At 36.4% G+C, this 21,537-nt stretch overlaps 1 protein-coding gene across 1 annotated transcript in view; it reads left to right on the forward strand.

Moving 5' to 3' along the window:
* RFC1 (replication factor C subunit 1) overlaps window positions 1–21,537 on the forward strand; it is an 86,064-nt gene that overhangs the window by 37,029 nt on the left and 27,498 nt on the right. The window contains exons 5-7 of the mRNA XM_011281918.4: window positions 15,006–15,238; window positions 16,368–16,445; window positions 20,601–20,678. Of these exons, the coding sequence (XP_011280220.3) occupies window positions 15,006–15,238; window positions 16,368–16,445; window positions 20,601–20,678 (389 nt within the window). The remainder of the gene's footprint in view (window positions 1–15,005; window positions 15,239–16,367; window positions 16,446–20,600; window positions 20,679–21,537) is intronic.

Raw genomic sequence — 21,537 nt, forward strand, 5'->3', positions numbered from 1 at the left:
ATTAAAAATATTATTTTAAAACTTTTTTATTTAAGTTGTTTTACTTTGCATGCTAAAGTCATAATAATTTAAGTATATAACAATTATTCATATTTGTGATCTGTGATCTAGCACAGATGTGACATGAATTCCTTGTATTTTCTTGCGACAGTAAAGATTTTATTAGCATTAGCTTTTTAATAGATGATTGTTTTTATACTTAAATTTATTTGTTCTGTTTTGAGTGGTTAGAAAGCAAAAGCCATTTATAAATAATTGTACACTAATCTTAAAATGGTGAAATAGTATAAATGATTGTTTCATAGATAGTATTCCTTTATGGTGAGGAACTCTGAATTATCATCTTAGGGAAAAAACTCAGATGTGTTGTAAAGTCATTTTTTTTTTAATCGCTGTGAGGATTTTCTTTTTTTTTCTCCCCACCTCCCCCTTTTTTTGAGAGGGGCAGAGAGAGAGACAGAGAGAAGTGGGGCTCACCTGAAGCAGGGCTCAAACCCATGAACCGTGAGATTATGACCTGAGCTGAAGTCAGATGCTTAACCTACTGAGCCGCTCATGCACCCTGTAAAGTAATTTTGGTTGTGGCATTGTTAATTCCTAGAGGAGACTGTAACAGGAATAAAAGGTTAGATGTATTAATCTTCAAATTCACAGAGCCTGTTGAATTGGTTCCTATGTAGAAATACTTGAAGGAACCATGAAAGCATCTCATAGGTTGTTGATTTGTTCATATTGAAGAAAACCTCTGAAACCATTATTTTTAGCACTCTGCTACTTGAATTGCTAGTGAAGTGAACACACCTGGTTTGAAGAGACGGTAAAAGCCACATAATTACTTTGGCACAGCATATTACAGTTTATATTCAACAGACATTTATTGAGTGTTTTTTACATCCCAGAAACTAGGTGCTGGAGGTACAAAAGATGACCAGACTCCGAAGTACTGTAGTAGTCGCTTGAGGTAGCAATAAGCAGTAGTCAGGCAAAGGGCTCGAAGGGCAAGATTTGATCTGGCACTTGAAGGATGAGCAGGCGGTGGAGGGAAGAATGTCAGCTTAGGGGGTGGGATTATTTAAAGCACAGCATCCAGCACAAGGCTTGGTATGTTCGTAGGGCACAGAAGAGACTGCCCATATGAGGAGGAGTAGTGGGAGGTAGGATTAGAGAAGACCTTGAAAGCTAGGCAGATGGATTTAGACTTAACATAGCAGGGAAAGGGAACCATTAAAATTCTTGAAGAGAGTGTGGAATGATGAGAATAGTATTTAAGAGTGATTGCTAGAGGGGTGCCTGGCTGGCTCAGTGGGTAGAGTGTGCAACTCTTGGTCTTGGGGTTGTGAGTTTGAGTCCTATGTTGGATATAGAGATTACTTAAAATATTAAAGGGGCGCCTGGGTGGCTCAGTTGGTTGAGTGTCCGACCCTCTGTCTCAGCTCAGGTCTTGATCTCAGGGTCGTGAGTTCAAGCCCTGCGTTGGGCTCTGCACTGTGCATGAAACCTAATAAAAAAAAAAGAAAAGAGTGATTGCTAGATTGCTAATGTTCAGGGTGGGATAGAGAGTATAGAAACCATAATTAGGTAAGTCAAGGCATTTCCTAGGGGTGAAGTAATGAGAGACCTAAGTTAGCAATATAAGGGACTGATTTATAAACATTTTTGAGAAATGAGTGACAGATTAGGTTTTTGGATTATCTTTGGTAGTATTATTAGGATAATTGGAGAGTTGATGTCATTACCATGCTAAAGACTTGTTTTTAAAAAAATTTTTGGTATCCCAACATGGGGATTGAACTCACAACCCTGAGATCAAGTGTCACACGCTCTACCTACTGAACCGGCCAGGCACACTCCCCCCACCCCCCATTTTTTTTTTTTTTCAATAACAGCTTTATTGAGATCTACAATTCACCTCTAAGATTTTAATGTTACTGGAATATCCAGATAAAGGTCAAGGTTTTTGAAGATACGAGTAACAATAAAATTTTTCTTACGTGTATGGGCTGTTACTTGAAAGTATGTGGGTACTCATGGTAGATAAATTGTTCAGTAAGTTGGGAATGAAACAGGAAAGAAAGTCCTTGTGTTGTAGAACGAATCTTAGCCTGGAAGGTCAGAAGCCCTGCCTGAGGGTCCATCCTCGGTTGCCATCTAACAGCTGTTTGAGTCTCACGGTCTATAGAGACACTACTTGAATAGGCTTGTTGGAGAGATTTACTGGCATGGTGCATAGGAAAGGGCCAGACCCAGTGCCTGAAGCATATAAAAATAGCTTCGTATAGGTTCTCAGAGACATTTGATTGTTATTCAAATGATCAAAACCAAAATGTAGATAACATGAATGTATTTTCTGTAAACTTTTTGGTAAGCTGAGATAGTTCTTCATTACGTCAGAGGCCGACTGACTCTAACCTTTTTGTTCTATTGCTAAATACCTGCTTAGGCACATTGTGCAAATGCACTCTTCTATTAAGAGATCCCCCTCTGAGATCTGGCCACCTTTGTGAAGTTTTGAATATGTGGGAGGGATACTAGAAACGTATGGTGATAGGTTTATTATGTAACCAAAGGTGGTGTGATCGAGCTTTCCAGTGACACCCTGGAAACGTCAAAGTTAGTGTGCAGACAGCCGTGGCCTTCAACTGTGGATCAGTTGGCTATCCTTATCTTGTGATTTTAGGTACACAGAAGGGTCAGACAATTTAAGCTCTGATCACAGATTTTCTTTAACACGGGATCATTTATTTCAGGCCAGGTATTTTCAAATGTTATTTTCTGAAGAGATATCCAGCACTTTATCTGAAATTTTAATGAGCATTATCCATGTTTCTGTCATTCTGCTGGTGGCATGTATGTGTGAAAGTAAACATTGTCCCCTTATTTTAGTTGGAAATTTGGGGTGTGATGTACCCATCTAATAGGATGTTCAGTATTTATTACATAGTATTGTTTTTTTTTTTTTTTTTTTAGAATTAAGATATAGGAAAGAGCAAGTTCTTTTCTTGCCTGTTTTGTCTTCTCATATTTTTTTATTCTTTGAAATTACAGGTTCATGGGAAGAAAATAATCCCTTTTTCTTCCTTTTATAAGAGAATGAACTGTTAAAACGAAGTCCATAATAAAATCAGGAATATAATGGGTTTTAAGAAAAGTGCAGCTTCTTGAAATTAGTAAACTGGGAAATTCATCACCTTAAAATATTTTTAAAAATTATTCTTTACTTTTTTTAAAGCTAAAACTACAGTTGTTCAGTACCAGGTTATGAATAAATATTCACATTATAAATGTAAATGTTTATATTGCAAGTATAAGATTAACCTAAAATTGTATTGTTTATTTGGGGGTTGGAACTTCTTGTGGAAAAGGATTATATGACAATGATTTAATTTTAAAAACCTGTTAATAACAAAAGAAACAATTTTTGCTTCATTATTCCTTATTTTATCTTTCATATACCAATTTTTGTTTGGTGTTTTTCTTGCATTTGTGGTGTTTAGGAGCAGAAACTCTTAAATCAGATTGCCTGAGATGACGTTCATTTACCTTCCTTGTGTCTTAGTTTCCTCACTTGGGGGTTGGGGCTATTACTAGTACCCACAGCAGAGCACTTGAAAAGCATTTAAAACAGGGTTGGGCGTATAGTAAATGGTCAATAAGTATTAACTGTTATTCTTACATTTTAACTTTATTTTATCCCTACATCTGCCTTTAAAGACTATGCTAAAAAATAAGAACATTTTGCTTTTGCTTAAGTACTTAGGACTTTCTGTTGATTATGTAACTGTGCTTCAGAAATTTAGAAATTGTATCTGACCCACTTAATGTTGTGGATATACACTGTCAGTATGGTAACTACTATTTACTTGTAGCTGTTGAGCACTTGAAATGTGACTGGCCCAACTGAGAGTGTTTAAGTGTATGTACAGATTTGAAGACTTGGTACAAAAAGAAGTAAATTGTCTCATTAATAATTTTTTAGTATTGATCACATGTTGAAATGATAATTTGGATATATTGAGTTGAATACAGTATATCATTAAATTTAATTTCACTTATTTCTTTTCCACTTTCTTTAAATGTGGTTATTTGGGTTAAATAAAATATATTACAGTTAATTTCACTTGTTTCTTTTCACTTTTTTAAAATATGGTTATGAGAAGTTTACAACTACATATGTAGCTCACATTTTATTCCGGTTGCACAGGGCTATATAAACAATGAGAAAACATTTAGGAAGTAACCTTAATTTAGAAAATATCCTGCTTCATTCAAGTGCTTTTACTTTATACTATTATACATTTCTTTAGGCTATATTGTTTTACAGATCTTTAGACTTATCGTCTAGCTCCATGACATATTTTTCATCATCATTTTGATTAAATATGTCTTCTGTTGATTTTTAAAGTAGTTTGATTACATCGACCTCCCAAATTACAGGAAAAGGAAAAAAATGGCTTATAAATACCTTCATAGCTAACCACTGACTCTAGTAAAATGTTCTTGTAAGTTGGTAAAAACCCAAATACTTGTTGTACTGGGTAAATATATTTACTTTTAGCTGTTTAATGAAGTGAGAGACCTTGAGTTTTGTTTGGCAAAGATGACCTTTTATTATGCAGTTTCATCAGGAGCTGCTGTTTGGCTGAAAATGATGGGGGTTTTTTCCTGTCTTGAAAGTTGTTTATGACTGGTAGTTTTAATTGAGCACATAATTCCAGAGACTGCTCTTGAGGTTATAATCATTTGGGAGATGTTAAGTGGGAAAAAATTGGGAATGTAATGTTCTCCAGTTTACCATGTAATATTGGCGACCTGTGACTTGGGAAAATAGTAGCAGAAAATACTGCTCTGTGTGTAATATTCTCTTTTGCTGATTTTTAGAGACATAATAGTTTTGTTTACCAGACAAATGGGAATAGATTATGTAAGGATAGAGTACTTTTCTTAGATGGTTTCAGGGAAACCAAAGCGATTGAGACAGAAAATTTCCTTGAAGTGAGAGGAAACTAAGAACTAAGAACTGTGTGTTACATTTCTTTGATTATACTTGTTCAAAAATTAATTTTGATTTGTGCACTAAGACTCTATAAAGAAACTAAATTTATCATTTTGGAGGATGAGTAAAGTATTTAGATTAATATTATTTTAAATTATCTGAGTAAAACATTAACACATTCTCACTGAAAGAGAAGTAAACAATTCAGATGACAATGTTTCATTCTCTCATCTATCCCTTTTGCCTTATATAGCTATATAAATAAAATATATATACACACACCCACGTGTACATATATACACACTTGTATTTATTTGAGTGGCATTTTATTATAAAATTCTGTAGCTTGCTTTTTCATAACTTAATGTCTTTGGCTCCCTCCCTCCCTCCCTCCCTCCCTCCCTTCCTTCCTTCCTTCCTTCCTTCCTTCCTTCCTTCCTTCCTTCCTTCCTCTCCTTGTCTTCCTCCTTGTCCCTTCCTCATTTTCTGCCTCTTTGTCTCAATACAGAAAGATTCCTATCTCATCTTTTAAACTTCTACATGGAATTTAATAGTATGCATTTAATTTTTCTCATGCTCTTATTTTGGATATTAGATTATTGATGTGTGTACTTGTTTGTGCTTCATTGTAATGTAATATATTTAATAAATGAACCATTCACAATGAGGAATATGATCACTTAAAAGAGGGGAGTATTTCTTGAGGTTCATTTTAAGAATGTAGTTTAGCTGCCTATATTATGAAGAGTACATAGGGCTTCCACTTTCTGTTTCTGGGCCCAGTGCTCTTATGAAGGTTCCCACTGCACCCCTACCAGCAGCATTTTTAGTTTCCTTTTGACTTTTATTAATCTTCTGGATAAAAGCACCACTAATAATATATTTTTTTGAACAAATGCTGCTGTTCCGTCAGGTCTTTTCCAGTTTTCAGGTTCCAAAAGGGGGACTTAACATTTACCTATATTAGATTTCTTTCTGAAATAAACTCTTACATTTTTGCCTTATTAGATTCCAGGCTTTTGTAACCTGATTCAGTCATTTATTTAACAATATTAAATCCTCACTAATTTATTCAACAAATATCCTGTATGTACATAATAGTGTACTGGCTAATCTATGAAATAGATAAAAGAATAAAATGTAGTCTTCAAGGGTGTAGAGTTCATTGGGGAGATAAGTCTTTTATATAAAAATTACATAAGGAAAAAATTAACAGCAATAAAAATGTCTCCTGAGGATATTCAGGCATGGGAGAGGTAACTTCTATTTTGGAGGTTTGGGAAACGTTTCCTAGAGAGAGAAATTCGAGATAAATGTGAAAGGTTTTAGAAGAGTTTAACTTGGAGATTTAGGTATTATGTATACCAGAAAGAGAGAATAATGTGGAAGCTTAGAAATCAATAGTGCTATTTCATATGCATTATTCATTACTTTCATACTTATTATAGAAAGAGAAAATTTAAAAAATTCAACTTAAAAACTTTTACAGATTTATACCAGCTTAATACTGCCTACTGTTGTAGCTCATATTTTCTTGCTTACAGCATCTTTTACATAGGAGTTTCTTACTTTATTTGAAACAAGACTTGTGTCCAGAGTGCAAGGCGGGAAGAATTCTACGAGAATGATAAAATAAATTTTATCTTGTATACTACTATAGATTTTTTTTTCAAAACACTTTTGCTGACCTCATGGAATAGCATTATTCATTATATGGCTTATATTTCATATTCACCTCATTTGATCTTCAAATCTACCTAATAGGAGAGATGACTTTTCAGAAGCAGTTTTCAATCTAAGGTTACACAAAGTTTCACTGTGGAAGAATGCGGTAGTTCTTTGCATGTCCCTCATCTACTTGTTTTTTCATATCCTGTGATTTCATACCTTCTACAAATTTGATAAACATATCTTCGTATTTCTTTCTGAATCATTGGTAAAATTATTCATTTTTTAAAGTTTAGTTTGAGAGAGACAGAGACAACGTGAGTTGGGGAGAGGCAGAGAGAGAATCCCAAGCAGGCTTTGCACTGCCAGTACAGAACCCCGTGCGGGGCTCAAACCCATGAAACTGGGAGATCAGGACCTGAGCCGAAATGAAGAGTCAGATGCCTAACTGAGCCACCCACGCGCCCCTAAATTTGTTTTGTATTAAGAGACAGGTAAAGAAACCTTTTCCAAAATGACATGATCTGTTATCAGCACCTTGGATATAGCTCTTCTGTTTCTCATGAATTACTTGTAGATCTTAATAACCACTGTTACCTATGTTGTATTTCTTCATCTTGCCATAAATCAGTGCTTCTCAGTCAAGGGTGACTTGCCTCCCTGGGAACATTTGGCAGTATTGGGAGGTATTTTTGGTCATCACTACTGGCAGGTGCCATAGTGTTGAGTTGGTGGAGGCCAGGGATACTACTAAACATTGTATAGGGTGCAGGAGAGCTCTCTTCAAAAGGGTTATTTGGCTCAAAATGTTAATACTGTAGATGTTGGAAACCCTGGTTTACCCAATCAGAAGAGAAATTGGTGAATGTTTTGTTGAACTCGAGATATCCCTTGTTTCTAGATTTATTTCATCTGCTAGTCCTGTAACTTAATAGAATAAATAAGCGCTTAGGTCAGCATTGTTTGTTTCTGGGAACTCCATCTTCTTCTGTTGAATATTCCTTTTGTCTTCTTCTTGATACCGTTGCACAGAACTGTCACCAGACCTTTCCTCTTCTACAGTTCTGTGGTTGGAAATGTGCCTTTCTCTTTTTGGCAATTTGGGTTCCATTTCTCATCTTTAATCTTTAGCGATTTCTTCCATTTTATAGATGATTCAAAGGCCATTGATACTGCTTTGGCAATTTTATTTACAGATTCACATTAACTGAAACATCTTTATAAGAGCTGGATGTTTTCTTGCAATCTTTTTTGCTTCCTAGTTCTTCAGTCCTATTTTAATAGTGTGTATTAGACTTGAAAAGAATTAAGTGGCATATGGAGCACTGGAGTATCTGGAATGATTATTGAGATTCTGAAATATCTTTGAAAATGAACAGACTGGGGCGCCTGGGTGGCTTAGCCCATTTGGCGGCTGACTCTTGGTTTCAGTTCAGGCTATGATCTCATGGTTCATGGGTTCAAGCCCCATGTCAGGCTCTGCGCTGATAGCACAGAGCCTGCTTGGGATTCTCTCTCCATCTCTCTCTGCGTCTCCCCTGCTCGTGTTCTCTCTCTCTCTTTCAAATAAACATTAAAAAAAAATGAACAGACTGTTGTTTGTTCTTGTAACCCATATTTTGCTATCAGGCACTTGTGAAACCATGAGAGACACAGGACTGTATTCCAGAATGCCAAGGAAGTAGTACTATATTAGGAAAATAATAACTAAATACTAATGAAGTAATATACAAGTGGTTTATATTTGGCATTAATACTGAGACAGCATTGTTACCTCCTCCCACATGTGGGAAAGTGGAATATGAATGGAAGTGGGGAATTGTGTTGCTGAACTGCTCCCTTTACTCTTTGTGGCCAACCAGGTTTCCTTGTATTGCATGTTTCATACCTGAAAATTGTAAGAAGTTGTGGGTGTTGTACCTGTGTCCTACTGTCCAAGCCTCCTTCCACCCACTTTTCTTTTTTTGTGAGATCCAGTGGTGATAGAAGGAGAGTAAGTGGTAAAATGTTCCACTTTCTTCTCCTGTGTTCTGTTTCTTAGTAACTGAAACCAGCTGTGACTTTCCATGGATGGTTTTTGCTGCTCTGGTAGGGACTCGGCACCGTGTGGTGGATGACATCACAGTACAAGCCAGTACATTTTTTCTTGTTTATCATTACTCACCTCACTACACCTCACAAATGATAAAATGGGTTTATTTAAAAAATATAACAAAGTCTGAGTCTAAGAGGATTTGTTCGTAATGAATCAAATCATGTGTTCTCTTAATTTCTTGATTAAAGATGAGCAGTTACAGAGGTTTTATTTAATTATACTGAAGTACAGAATGTCTGATTCACCACATAAATGGTGCAAAGATGGTATGTTTAGTTTCTCTTCCATCCATCTAATTAACAAATATTGAAGACTTGGCATGCTTCTGAACTTTTCTCTACTTCCAAAACCAAAATGACAGTTTGGGTTTTTGACTCAAGGAAAGTATTGAAAAAGAACTTGGTAGAACAAGGCTCTAAAAACTCGGATTCCTTTTTCAGTTTTTGGCTAGTTGTTACCAAATAATTTTTAATCTCTATAACCAGATCTGTCTAGCATGATCTCCATTAATTTGGTTTCTGTGTATTCCAGGCTGAAGGAAGGAAAATCAGAATTCCCAGGTCTCAGCAGGATAAACTCCATAATTAGATATTTTTCCTTCTTGGCTTATAAATAGGTTTCTGTGTAGGCCTGCACATTATTTTCTTTCTCTGATTTGTTACCCTTTCTAAACAAATGAACGTATCTAACTCAGAGTGGCAAAGCAATCTTCTCTCCCAGGCAATTCCTCTGCTGTATGTTGGATAATGCTAGTTTACTTGGTGATTGTTACTACTTTTGAGGTTGTGTTGTATATAAATAAAAATAAATGGTGTTTTTATAAGGAGACAGATATCCTGGAGGGAGATTCTGAGTGTTCAATTGCCCGTGATTTTCAACTAGGTCTAAGAAATTGGACTTAGATCTGTTTATCATTATCGTATTATACGTTCCTGGGGAGAAGAGAACACAGTTTGCCTTTGGCTTCTGACAATGCAAGAACAAATTTAGGCTTATTAAAAAATAAGAACAAATGTTAAAAAAGAGAAACAACGATGACTTTATTTGGAATGTTTCATTTGTGCACACTGTGTAGGATTGTAAAATATTTATTTTATATGACGATGGTCACGGCAACACCTGTTAAAATGACTGTCTTCTGCAAGCAGCTGATGGCGTTGTTTTCATCTTTGGCCTCTTTTGCCTTCATTTTCAATAATGTATTGGTGTAGCCTTTGAAATACTAAAGGCTATAGGAGTTTTAAGACAATGAGTTCAGAAGTCCTAGTACAAAGACATAGCACTGCTGCTTTCTGCAGGTTTTCTGCCTTTCTCAAGGTAAGAGGACAGAATGCTTTCAGATATGCCTATTAGTTTATAGAACGCCATATTTTTTTTTCTGTATTCTCCTTGATGATCCTCTGTGTTTATAGGAAATACCCCTATGCTTAGGATCCTGAGTTTATTTTTTTTTGGTGTTAGCTTTTCCCATAACTGTAAGGAATATTATTGGGAAGTGCATAAATCATGGAGTACTAAGTAAGTGTCAAATCAGGCAAGCCAGTCTTTTTTCTCTTTTCGTGACTGTATTTCACTAGAATTTCCCCTACTTTCCAAGGGGATTGGAGAGCTATTTATTTTGTGGTTAGTACAGAAAAAGGGGCCTTGTATGTAGTTTTAGCTAGTACGATATAAAATACTTGAAATTTTATTCAGAACACTTCTAGCTTTAAAATCTTTTTTTTTTTTTAGTTTAGAGAGAAAGTGAAGGAGGGGGGGCGGCGGGGGGGGGAGAGAGAGACAGAGACAGAGACAGAGACACAGAGAGGGGGAGAGAGAGAGAGAGAGAGAGAGAGAGAGAGAGAGAGAGAATATCTTAAGCAGTCTCAGAGCCCAACACAGAGCTCTGTCCCACAATCTTGGGATTGTGCTCTATCCCACAATCTTGGGATTGTGACCTGAGCCGAAATCAAGAGTCAGATGCTCAACCGACTAAACTACTCAGGAGCCCTCCATATATTTTTAAAAAAATCCATGTGTAATTACATTTTTATTCAGAAATTATGAAAATATTTAAAAAAATATGTCTGTTTGGGTATAGTACATTCTGGATCTATAGCTTGAAGACATTTGTTTTATTGAAGGCTAAATTCATAGAAGTGGAATTACTGGGTCCAATTAATGGGTATACATATGTAAGGATTTGGTACATATTGCAAAACCGTCTTCTATAGATTTTAAACAACTTACTACCATTGCTTGTTATGTATGTGAAAGTCCCATTTCCTTACACCCTTGCTAACAGTCTTTTTAATGTGATAATCTTAGAAATTTTTGATCTCACTAAATTTCATGTTAACCTGTTAGCTGTAAATATTTATGAGATTGCTGGAGAAAGGGTTAAACTAGGGATTGCAAGTATCTACAATACCATTGTTTCCCTTTCTGGGGCTATACCAAATAGCAGTGATTGATCTTGTCTACAGTGAGTTCTTAAAGACAAATACAACATTTTAGATAGTGAGGAAGTTCTTGAGTAATTAGGGAAGAACTGTAACAGAAGAACAGTGATTGACATGGTCCATTTAATTCTGGGATTTTCTGTTATGCTGCTTATTAGCATGGCTGGGTGTAGTGGAAATGGAATGTTACTGCTTTTGGCATTTTTAAAGTGGGGAAAGGGGGATCTAGTAGAGGACTATCATTTTGCAGAGACAATGTAATTTTGTTCTTTCTTCATTAAGGTAATCCCTCGTGCCCAGAAATACAGCTGTTGAACTTAAAGTGAAAATTTCACCAAGTGAAAATTATAAAATTTAATAAGCTCTCAGATGAGGTTAGAAGTCTTATATACACTTATATATACATATTATAAAAATAATATGTTTTTAATTTTGCATTTACTCTCTAAGGGAGATGTATTGGTTGTCTACACTTTGTAGATTCCAGTGTTGTGGTTATTTTTATTAAATTAAAGCCAGGGTATCAGCAGTGTTGGTCTTGTTTTGAATCTTCTTTTAAGGGCACTTTGCATAATTTGCATAATATTTTTTGACTGCTAAGTAGAATAGTTTGTTGAATGCCACTGGTTTGGTTATGCTACAGCTTAACTGAGTCTAGGGGTTTAAAATAAACCAGCTATAAATTGTAAAATATTATTATTATTGTTTTTAATGTTTATTTTTGAGACAGAGAGAGAGACAGAACTTGAGCCAGGGAGAGGCAGAGAGAGAGAGGGAGACACAGGATCTGAAGCAGGCTCCAGGCTCTGAGCTGTCAGCACAGAGCCCAATGCGGGGCTTGAACTCACGAACCGTGAGATCATCACCTGAGCCGAAGTTGGACACTTAACCAACTGAGCCATCCAGGCGCCCCTAAATTATAAAATATTATTTGGGTTTCTGTAATATAACAATTCATTACGTTGTTATCTTAGAGAAAAAGAAAAGAGTTTCAAATTACATTCTTAGTGGTTATCAGGACTATTATGGGTGATTATCGTGGCTGTTGTACTTTAGTGGAATGGTGATAATGACACCTCTCCTTTGCAAAACCATCTGAATCAGACACCTTTTCCCACATCTGGCAGTGGCAGACAAGGCCCGATTGTCAGGTGGGGAGAACAGATATGTGGGTGACTGAACCTGGTCGGCTGGCTGACTCTTGTTAACAATGGTTAAACTGAAATCTAAGTATATAAAGCCTTGGATGTGCTTAGAAAGGTTTACAAATGAAAATTAAGCTTGAAGGTAGATTGACTGTAGTTGAGGATAAATAAAACAAGTATGCTTTAATTAAAATCTTTTGCGGGGCGCCTGGGTGGTGCAGTCGGTTAAGCGTCCGACTTCAGCCAGGTCACGATCTCGCGGTCCGCGAGTTCGAGCCCCGCGTCCGGCTCTCGGCTGATGATGGCTCGGAGCCTGGAGCCTGCTTACGATTCTGTGTCTCCCTCTCTCTCTGCCCCTCCCCCGTTCATGCTCTGTCTCTCTCTGTCCCAAAAATAAATAAAAACGTTGAAAAAAGAAAAAAAAATTAAAAAAAAAATTAAAATCTTTTGCTTGCAGGTTAAAACCTGCTTATCGTGAAAAACGTAGGTTATTGTAAGCAAAATGTAATTTGTTAAGCTATTGTCGTCTCTCTCTGAATGCAGGAATGAACCTTAACACTTTAGTGTAAATATGTCAGTTTAGCAAACTGATCAAGGGTAAGATTGGCCCCCATCTTGTTCAAGTGCCCACTCCTGGTCCAGTTGTTGGTGGCGAGGAGTATGGAGCCATTTTATAAATTTATTCATGATTATCCAGGCCCTTGAAGGGTAGTGTGAAATGTAAATTCTTTGGAAATTTGTAGTGAATAATTCATTTGTAGAGAATTTGCTTTAAGTGGTGGGTTACTTTTTTTTTTTAATGTCTATATTTTGAGAGAGAAACAGAGTGTGAGTGGGGGAGGGACAGACAGACAACAGAATCTGTGGTAGGCGGCTGTGAGATGTCAGCACAAAGCCCGATGCCAGGCTGGAACTGTGATCTGATCCAAAGTTGGACGCTTAACTGACTGAGCCACCCAGGCACCTCTGTAGTTTCATTTTAGTATAAATATAATAATTAGAAAGTAGGGCACCTGGATGGCTCAGTTGGTTAACCATCTGACTCTTGATCTCAGCTCAGCTCATGATCATGGCCCAGGTCATGGTCTCATGGTTCCTAAGATTGAGCCCCATGTTGGGCTCTGTGCCAACAGTGCAGAGCCTCTTTGGGATTCTCTCTGTCCCTCTCTGTCTCTGCCCTTCCTCTGTTTGTGGGCATGCGTGTGCTCTCTCTGTTTCTCTCTCAAAATAAATAATAAACTTTAAACAATAATTAGAAAGTAAGCCTTTAATCCTTTTTGATTTTTTTTTACATATTGTGGGTACGTTCCTCTTTGAGGTGGCAACCACGTAGGAATAGCACAGTGCATGGCAAATGCTCTTGGTTGAATGAGGGAGTACTTGAGAGGAAGTGACTCACCTACATGTGGCCTTGCACATCAGACTTATAAAGTGAACTCTCCCACCCACACAGTGACCTGGTCTTCACAATTGCCTTTTAGATTTTTCTATTGGATTTCTTTGGTTATTGGTAATGGCCGATGAAAAGAGCTTTTTATCTTGTGAATCACTGAACCAAAAAAAACCCCCACGTCTTTTAGGCCTTTCTGAGGTACATTGTTGTATCTAAGCATTTTAGAAAGATTAGAAAGCTTAGAAAGACTTTTAAACTAGATGTTTAATGATAACTTTTTAAAAGAAAGATAAAACGTAACCAAAAAAAGTATTTAAAGTCTTATATGAATGGCTAGATATTGCTAGACAGTCCACCTTCAGTATAGAGCTAGACTCTGACGACTTCTTATTACCTCTGCAAATAACACTAGTTCAAGGCATCACCATTTCTTCTGGAACAACCGTAGCTTCCAAAATGGTCTTCCTGCATTTGTTTTTTCTGCTTGATGGTGTGTTCTCCAAAGGATAAGACTTAAGTTGGATCACTCACTACTCTGCTGAAAATTCTCCAGTGGATTCTCATTCTGAAATAGAACCTAACATTCTTTCCATGATCCCACATGATTTGACCCCTCCCTCTCTCACTGAAACTCTAGTGATGTATCCCCCTTCATTATGTTGCGGTCATAGTGACCTTCAAGCTCACTCACTTTAAGCCTTTTGCTCTTGAGTTTTCATTGCCTGAGGTATCTTCATTTCCAGACTCTATTTGAATGTTGCCTATCAAAGAGGCTTTCCCTGATGACCATATCTGAAAGAGCACCCCCCTCATTGCTCTTGAATTGTTTCATCCTGTTTTACTTTTTCTTTATAGCAATTATAATTTGACAGCATATGTTTACTTGTATATCTGTTTCCTCTTCTAGACTTCAAGCTCCATGAAGGCAGGGATTTTGTCTTTTTAATTCACTGTATAAATACAGTGAATATTTTATTCACTGTAGGGGTCCTCAGTGCCAGCACATAATGGATACTCTGTAAATATTTGTTGAAAACATGAGTAAATAAATCTATTTGTGTCCTCTGGGGTGGTAACTGGTGGAAATGGTTTAATACATATATGGCAGTGGTAAATGTAAGGATGACTGTTGAATTTAGGAGATAGGAAGAAACAAATCATTAGCCTTCCATAGCTCTAGAGTAGTTTTTATAAAGCTGGTGGAAGTGGTTGCTTTATATAATTAGAATCAATGTTTTATTAAGTAATGTTTGGTTATATTCCATTTAAGATGAAGAAGATGACTTTATGTGTAAGAAGGCAGCCTCTAAATCAAAAGAGAATGGAAGATCTACAAATAGTTATCTTGGAGCATCGAATAAGAAAAAGAATGAAGAAAACACTAAGACCAAGAATAAGCCTTTATCACCAATAAAACTTACCCCCACATCAGTGCTTGATTATTTTGGCACTGGAAGTGTCCAACGATCAGATAAGAAGATGGTAGCAAGCAAAAGAAAAGAGGTGAGTGTTCTGCATTCAAGCAAGAATATTCACGATTTGTACCCATTTATTGTTATTAATAAAAGAAATTTGGATGTTGTAAATTGATCAGCATATTTTCTTAATGAAAATAATTTTCCTGTGATTATGGATAAAACATACTGCCATCATTTTAGAGGATAAGGAATTTAGCATATTACACATTTATTTTTTTGTATATGAAAGTGGGAAAAGATCATTTAAATCATAGGAATAAATTGAAATGCTTAGAATTTAAATACTCAGAATGCAAACTTGGGGCATTTGGGTGGTTCAATTGGTTAAGCTTCCAACTCGGGATCTTGGCTCAGGTCATAATCTCATGCTTCGTGAAATCGAGCCCTGCATTGGGCTCTGTGCTCTCAGCACAGAGCCTGCTTGGGATTCTCTCTCTCTGTCTCTCTCTCTGTGCCCCTTCCCTGCTTAGTCTGTCTGTCTGTCTGTCTGTCTGTCTCTCTCTCTCTCTCTCTCTCAAGAGTAAATAAATAAACATTAAAAAAAGAGAGAGAGAGAGAATGCAAACTCACTTTGCCTTTGACTTTCAGCCAGACAAAATTGGACAGTAAGTTTGTTCCCAAGTGAGGTCGTAAGTATATAACTTATAAACAGAGCTTACCTATGTTATACTTTTGATCTTTGTACTTTGGCTGATGTTGGAATCATTTTCTTCTGAACATTTAGGGAACAAATACACATAAATTACAGTGAAGATAGTCTCCTGAGTTAAAGCCTGCCAAATGATGTGTGTTTGTTGATTGCATTAGTGCCTCTGTAGGATAAATGTAACCAGTCACACATACTGGTTTGCCAATGTTCTGGACTATTTCTGAAGCCAACATGTTAGTCTGCAGGTTTTTGGGGTTACTTCTTTTGAACATTACAGTAGAATTAAGTGAGAACCATCTGTTTGTAGGATATTTGCTCATTAGGAAATTGCATGTGGTCAGGGAGTAGCTATGAACATAATCTTCTGGCTGGTGTGCATTGAGACTATTTTATAACTGATAAATTTATTGCTCATTGGTGTATTTAATTAGCTACAGTCGAGAAAACGTACTTTATTTTTAACTTAAGGTTTATCTGATCTTGCTTGATTATCTTTGAAATATAGCCTTCACAAAATGTGGATGATTCCAGATTAAATGATGAAGCCATCGCCAAGCAATTGCAACTTGATGAGGATGCAGAGGTATTGACATTTTGTTTAGGTATCATTAACAACTTGATGTTGTGCCTTGCTGTTTAGTGTACTCAGGCCAAATGATCAGGATTGTTCTAGTTTAATTTTGAATTGACTCTCATTGTAAGAGTTATGTGTAAAATAAGTTAAAATCTAATATATAAAAATATAAATTTATTTAAAAAATTTTTTTAAAAAGTGTATTTTTATTTTTGAGAGAGAGACAGAGCGAGTGAATAGGGGAAGGGCAGAGAGAGGGAGAGAGAGAATCCCAAGCAGGTTCTACACTGTCAGCCCAGAGCCTGATGGGGGGGCTCCAACTCACAAACTGCGAGATCATGACCTGAGCTGAAACCAAGAGTCAGATGCTTAACCAACTGAGCCATCCAGGCACCCCTAAAATTCTAAATTTATGTAAAAGATAAATGATGAGAGTAGGAGATAATTATTTAAAGATTTATTATTAGATTTCTTTGAGTGGAAGCCTCCTTTAGTATAGTTAAAATAATTTAATTTGGTCATATCTTTTTCCTTTTCAGTATGGGCAATTTCATCCACTCTTGTGGCTAAAAGTACTATGTATATGCTGATGACCCCTAAACCTGTTCCAGTTCAGAGGGCTCTTGTGAGCTGTAAACTTTTTATATTCACTCAACAAGTATTTATTGAGCTTGTACTGAGTGCATAGCACAGTTCTAAGTGTTAAGGATACTGCAGTTAAAAAAAAATGTCCTATCATTATAACTGCTGTGAAGAAAAGTAAAAGGATAGATAGTTTTGGGGTGATCAGTGGGATTATGAGTGTTCTATTTAAATAGAGGGGTTAGGAAGGCCCCTCTGAGGAAGTGACATTGGGGAACAAAATGAAGTGATAATGGTGAGGCATGGGACTGACTACCTGGAGGAAGATTCTAAACAGAGAAAAGCAAGTAGTTTTCTTGAGGTGGAAACATTTGAGTTTGATGCATTTGGAAATCCTGTAAGTCATGACAAGTCTTTGGAACCTACCAAAAGAAATGGTAAGGATTTTGGATTTTAGTCTCTGTGAGATTAGAAGCCATTGGAGTGTTGAATACAGAAGTGACATGATTTGATGGATCTTAAAAGAAAATTATTTTGGCTGCTGGGAGGCTAATAAACCATGGTGGAGCAAGAACAAAAGATTAGTTTGGAGACTCTTATGGTTGAGTAGGTGAGAGAAGTTGGCTTGTACCAGGGGTAGTGAGAAGTGGTCATGAAATCTTTATGTGCTTTGAAGGTGCAACCTTTCAGTTGTTGCCGACAGATTGTGTGTAAGGTGTGGGGGAAAGAGAAGATGCAAAGAGGATTCCCAGTTTTTTGGCTTGAGTAACTGGATGAATGGTGATATTATTTATTAAGATGAACACTGGTACAAAGAAATAAAGAATTTTGTTTTGGACATGTTAAATTTGAGATGCCTAATAGGCTTCCACATGGAAATGCAGAGTAGGCGTTTGGATAGAAGAATCTGGAGCTCAGGGGAAAGGTCTAAACTGAAGATGTATATTTGGATCATTAGCATTTGAATGGTGTTTGAAACCAGTGTAACCAGATAAGATCATGGGTAGAGAATGTAAACAGAAAAGAAGTCTCAGGTTGAACTCTAGGGTACTGTTAAAATTTAGAGGTCAGGAAGAGAAGGAGGATGATCTAACAAAGGGGATTTGAGAAAGTGGCTAGTGAAGTAGGAAAATCAAGAAAGCTTGTTATTTTCTGGAAGCCAAACAAAGAAAATATTTCAAAGAAGAGTGTTCATCTCTATCAAAGGCTCCAGACCTTAATACCTGATGCCTGAACCCCCTTCCTGTTTATTAGCTTAAGTGTCATTTTATTATACTCTCTTAACTATATTAGAAACCCCTCCTATATACTGTGTTGCACCCCATTGTAGCTACTAATAACATTTATTATAATTGTTATTTATGTGTTTTCTTATCGTAGGCTCTAAGTCCATACACCAGGGCTGTTTAGTTTCATTTTGGTTTTGTGACATCAGTGTTCATTTTAGTGCTTGGCATAGAAAAAGCTCTTGTTAAATATTGTTGTGAGAGAACAGTATTTCAGTTTTCTGAAATATGTCTGATCACATTTCATTAATTTGGCAGTTACACAGAGTTTGTGTTTTCAAAATCTTTTCCATCTTATTTGATTACATTGAATTACATAGACTGTAAGCAGATCATCCTGATGACTGAAGGTAGCACAAATGGTTTCATTAAAATGGTGAAGTAATTTTTAGGTATATGGCTTCTTGTCTCAAATACTGGAGACCTACCCCATCCTTTCCAAACTGGCTTTGGTACTTTGTATCACAGTGCCCCCGTTTTCCCATTGCTGTCACATTCTTTTAGAACCTTACTTGGGTAATATACTCGTCTGTGCGTGAGCTGGGGAGGGGCAGAGGGAGAAGGAGAGAGAATCTTAAGCAGGCTCCACTCCTAGCATGGAGCCTGACATGGGGCTCCACATGGGGTTCTGTCTCACCACTGTGGGATCATGCCCTTAGCTGAAATCGAGAGTCAGATGCTTAAATGACTGAGTCACCCAGTGCCCCCCCGCTGATGAATTTCTAATGGGAGTATTTTCATTTCTTCTGTTCTGGCTTCTCAAATCCTCTTTACTAGAAGCATACTATAGAGTGTGAAATTTGGGGAAAATGGTAGAGTTCAACCAGAAATCCCTGCAACTGGAGGTTTAGAATTTGAAACACTTTTCTATGATGAAGATTTTTCATATTTTTTTTGGAATTAAATGCTTAGTTCAGTTATAGTAAGTAAATATTTGGTAACAGAACATATTGATGTGCATCTGTCTGGCTTGCTTACAGTTCTGTGTAGCTTGAATTAGTTCATTTTATAAACAAAAGTCTTGGTTACTGTGTTCTCATCAGGCTTCTGCCAATTTCAAAGCCTTTTCTTTTGGATTGAGTAGATTTGGAGGTTCCATCCTTTGAATGATACAAGGAGGCTGTTGTTTGATATTACATTAAACTATTTTATTGTTAAACTGGGGCGTAAAACCAGTTAGTTTATAAATGAGAAATATAGGGGCACCTGGATGGCTCAAGTCAGTTAAGTGTCCAACTCTTGATTTTGGCTTAGGTCATGGTCTCGTGGTCATGCGATCGGGCTCCATGCTGGGTGTGGAGCCTGCTTGGAATTCTCTCTCCCCCTCTCCTCTGCCCCTCCTCTACTCACACTGTCTCTCAAAAAACAAAAATAAATAAAAATAAAAAATTATAAATGAGAAATGTATTCCACTGCTACACATTCTTTTCTGGAAGAGTTCCATTTTTCTGCAAATGAAAATACTGGAAATAACAACAAGGCAAGTAGAGTATCTTTATTCTACCTGCTATTACTTTAGCATGTTAGGATGATGAAATAAATTTTCAAAAGTCAGAAGAGATACATCTGAATTAGTAATTGAAAATTGAAGTTTGATGATTATAAGTGATAGTTACACTTGTATATATAATAGTATTGTATACAAACAAAATATATAATTTTCTTTATTTTTTAGATTCACTTTTTTGTTTGTGCCCTCCAGTCTATTGTTTTTCTGTATGGATGAGATAGTTTTCAGAGCTGTTAGTAGAATTCAGAATAAATAAAAATAAGAGACCTGCGGGTGTCCGGGTGGCTCATTTGATTAAGCGTCTGACTCTTTCGGTTCAGGTCATGATCGAATAGTTCATGAGTTCCAGCCCCGTGTTGGGCTCCATGCTGTCATTGCGGAGCCTGCTTGGGATTCTGTCTCCCTCTCTCTCTGGCCCTGTTCCGCTTTCTCTCTCTCTCTCTCTCTCTCTCTCTCTCTCTCTCTCTCAAAATAAATAAACTTAAAAAAAAATGGAATAAGAGATCTGTAAGTGTTATATTTAAAAAAACCATAGACTTTCAACTTTGTAAGTGAGACTTTAAAAATATGCTCAATTTGTCTATTTTACCTGCAAAACTAGAAATAAGTATTCTGAAATCTAATTTGGCTTAACGAAACAAATCTGTGATACTGAATATTAAGTGGAAAAAATATTGTAATTTCTGGAAAGTGTTTTTTCCACTTTGAAGTATCATGTATGAAACATTTAAAAACTTTCATTTACAGAAAGAAAAAAGCAACTCATTGTGTTGACACTTTTTACAGCTGGAGCGACAGCTGCACGAAGATGAAGAGTTTGCCAGAACGTTAGCCATGTTGGATGAAGAACCAAAGACCAAAAAGGTGGTGTGTGAGCCAGCTTTTGTTTGCACTCTGAATATACACTGCAGATCAGTGGTCCCTTTCATACCTGTGTATTCGAGGCTCTGGACATACAACCAACCATGAGTAACTTCTAGAAAGAAGCTAAATTATTTTAATTTATAAGAATATTTTGAGGAAGCTCATTGAGAAGCATATTCTTGCTCAAGGAAGGTTGATTGAGTCAAAGCCAACCAGAACCGTTCTTCACAAAATAATGAATTACAACTTTTACTTACAGTCTCTCTCACAGATGGATTCTTATGTACTTGTTCAGAGAATAGCACTTACAGATGTTGCTAAGGAACTTAAGTTTAATAACTCAAATGTTAACTTTTGGGAGCACAATTTTACTATTTCTAATTAGCTAATTTTAAGATCTGTATTAGTCCTAGTCTCAGATAATAATGAGTATATTTTTGGGAATATTTAAAAGCATCAGTGTTTTTTTTTTTTTAAGCACTTTCTCTCCAAAAAATTAGCCTTGTTTCCATTGAATCATTCTGTTAATATTGTCAGTATCAATGTTTGACTATTTTAAAAGATTTTAACAGCAGGCAGGTATAAGATAATAAGGAATGAAGGGGACTTTGTCATTTGAAAAACCTTACTCCACCTTAAAGGCATTCAAATTATAATTATTAAAAAAAATATTGCGTTATGTATCCTAGTTTGTGACCTCTTTGTAAAATGGAATTTTGAGGGAGCAGTGGAGAGAGTGGATTTTATTTTTTCTTTTGGGAAAGCGCTGTCTTCTTTTGAGCTCTGGATTGTTTCTTTAATTTAGTCTTTTGGGTTTAGATTTTAGTTTTTAGTTACCTAACACAAACAAATTGAGAAT

This window comes from Felis catus, chromosome B1 (genome assembly GCF_018350175.1).
Source record: "Felis catus isolate Fca126 chromosome B1, F.catus_Fca126_mat1.0, whole genome shotgun sequence".
Taxonomy (NCBI): Eukaryota; Metazoa; Chordata; class Mammalia; order Carnivora; family Felidae; genus Felis; species Felis catus.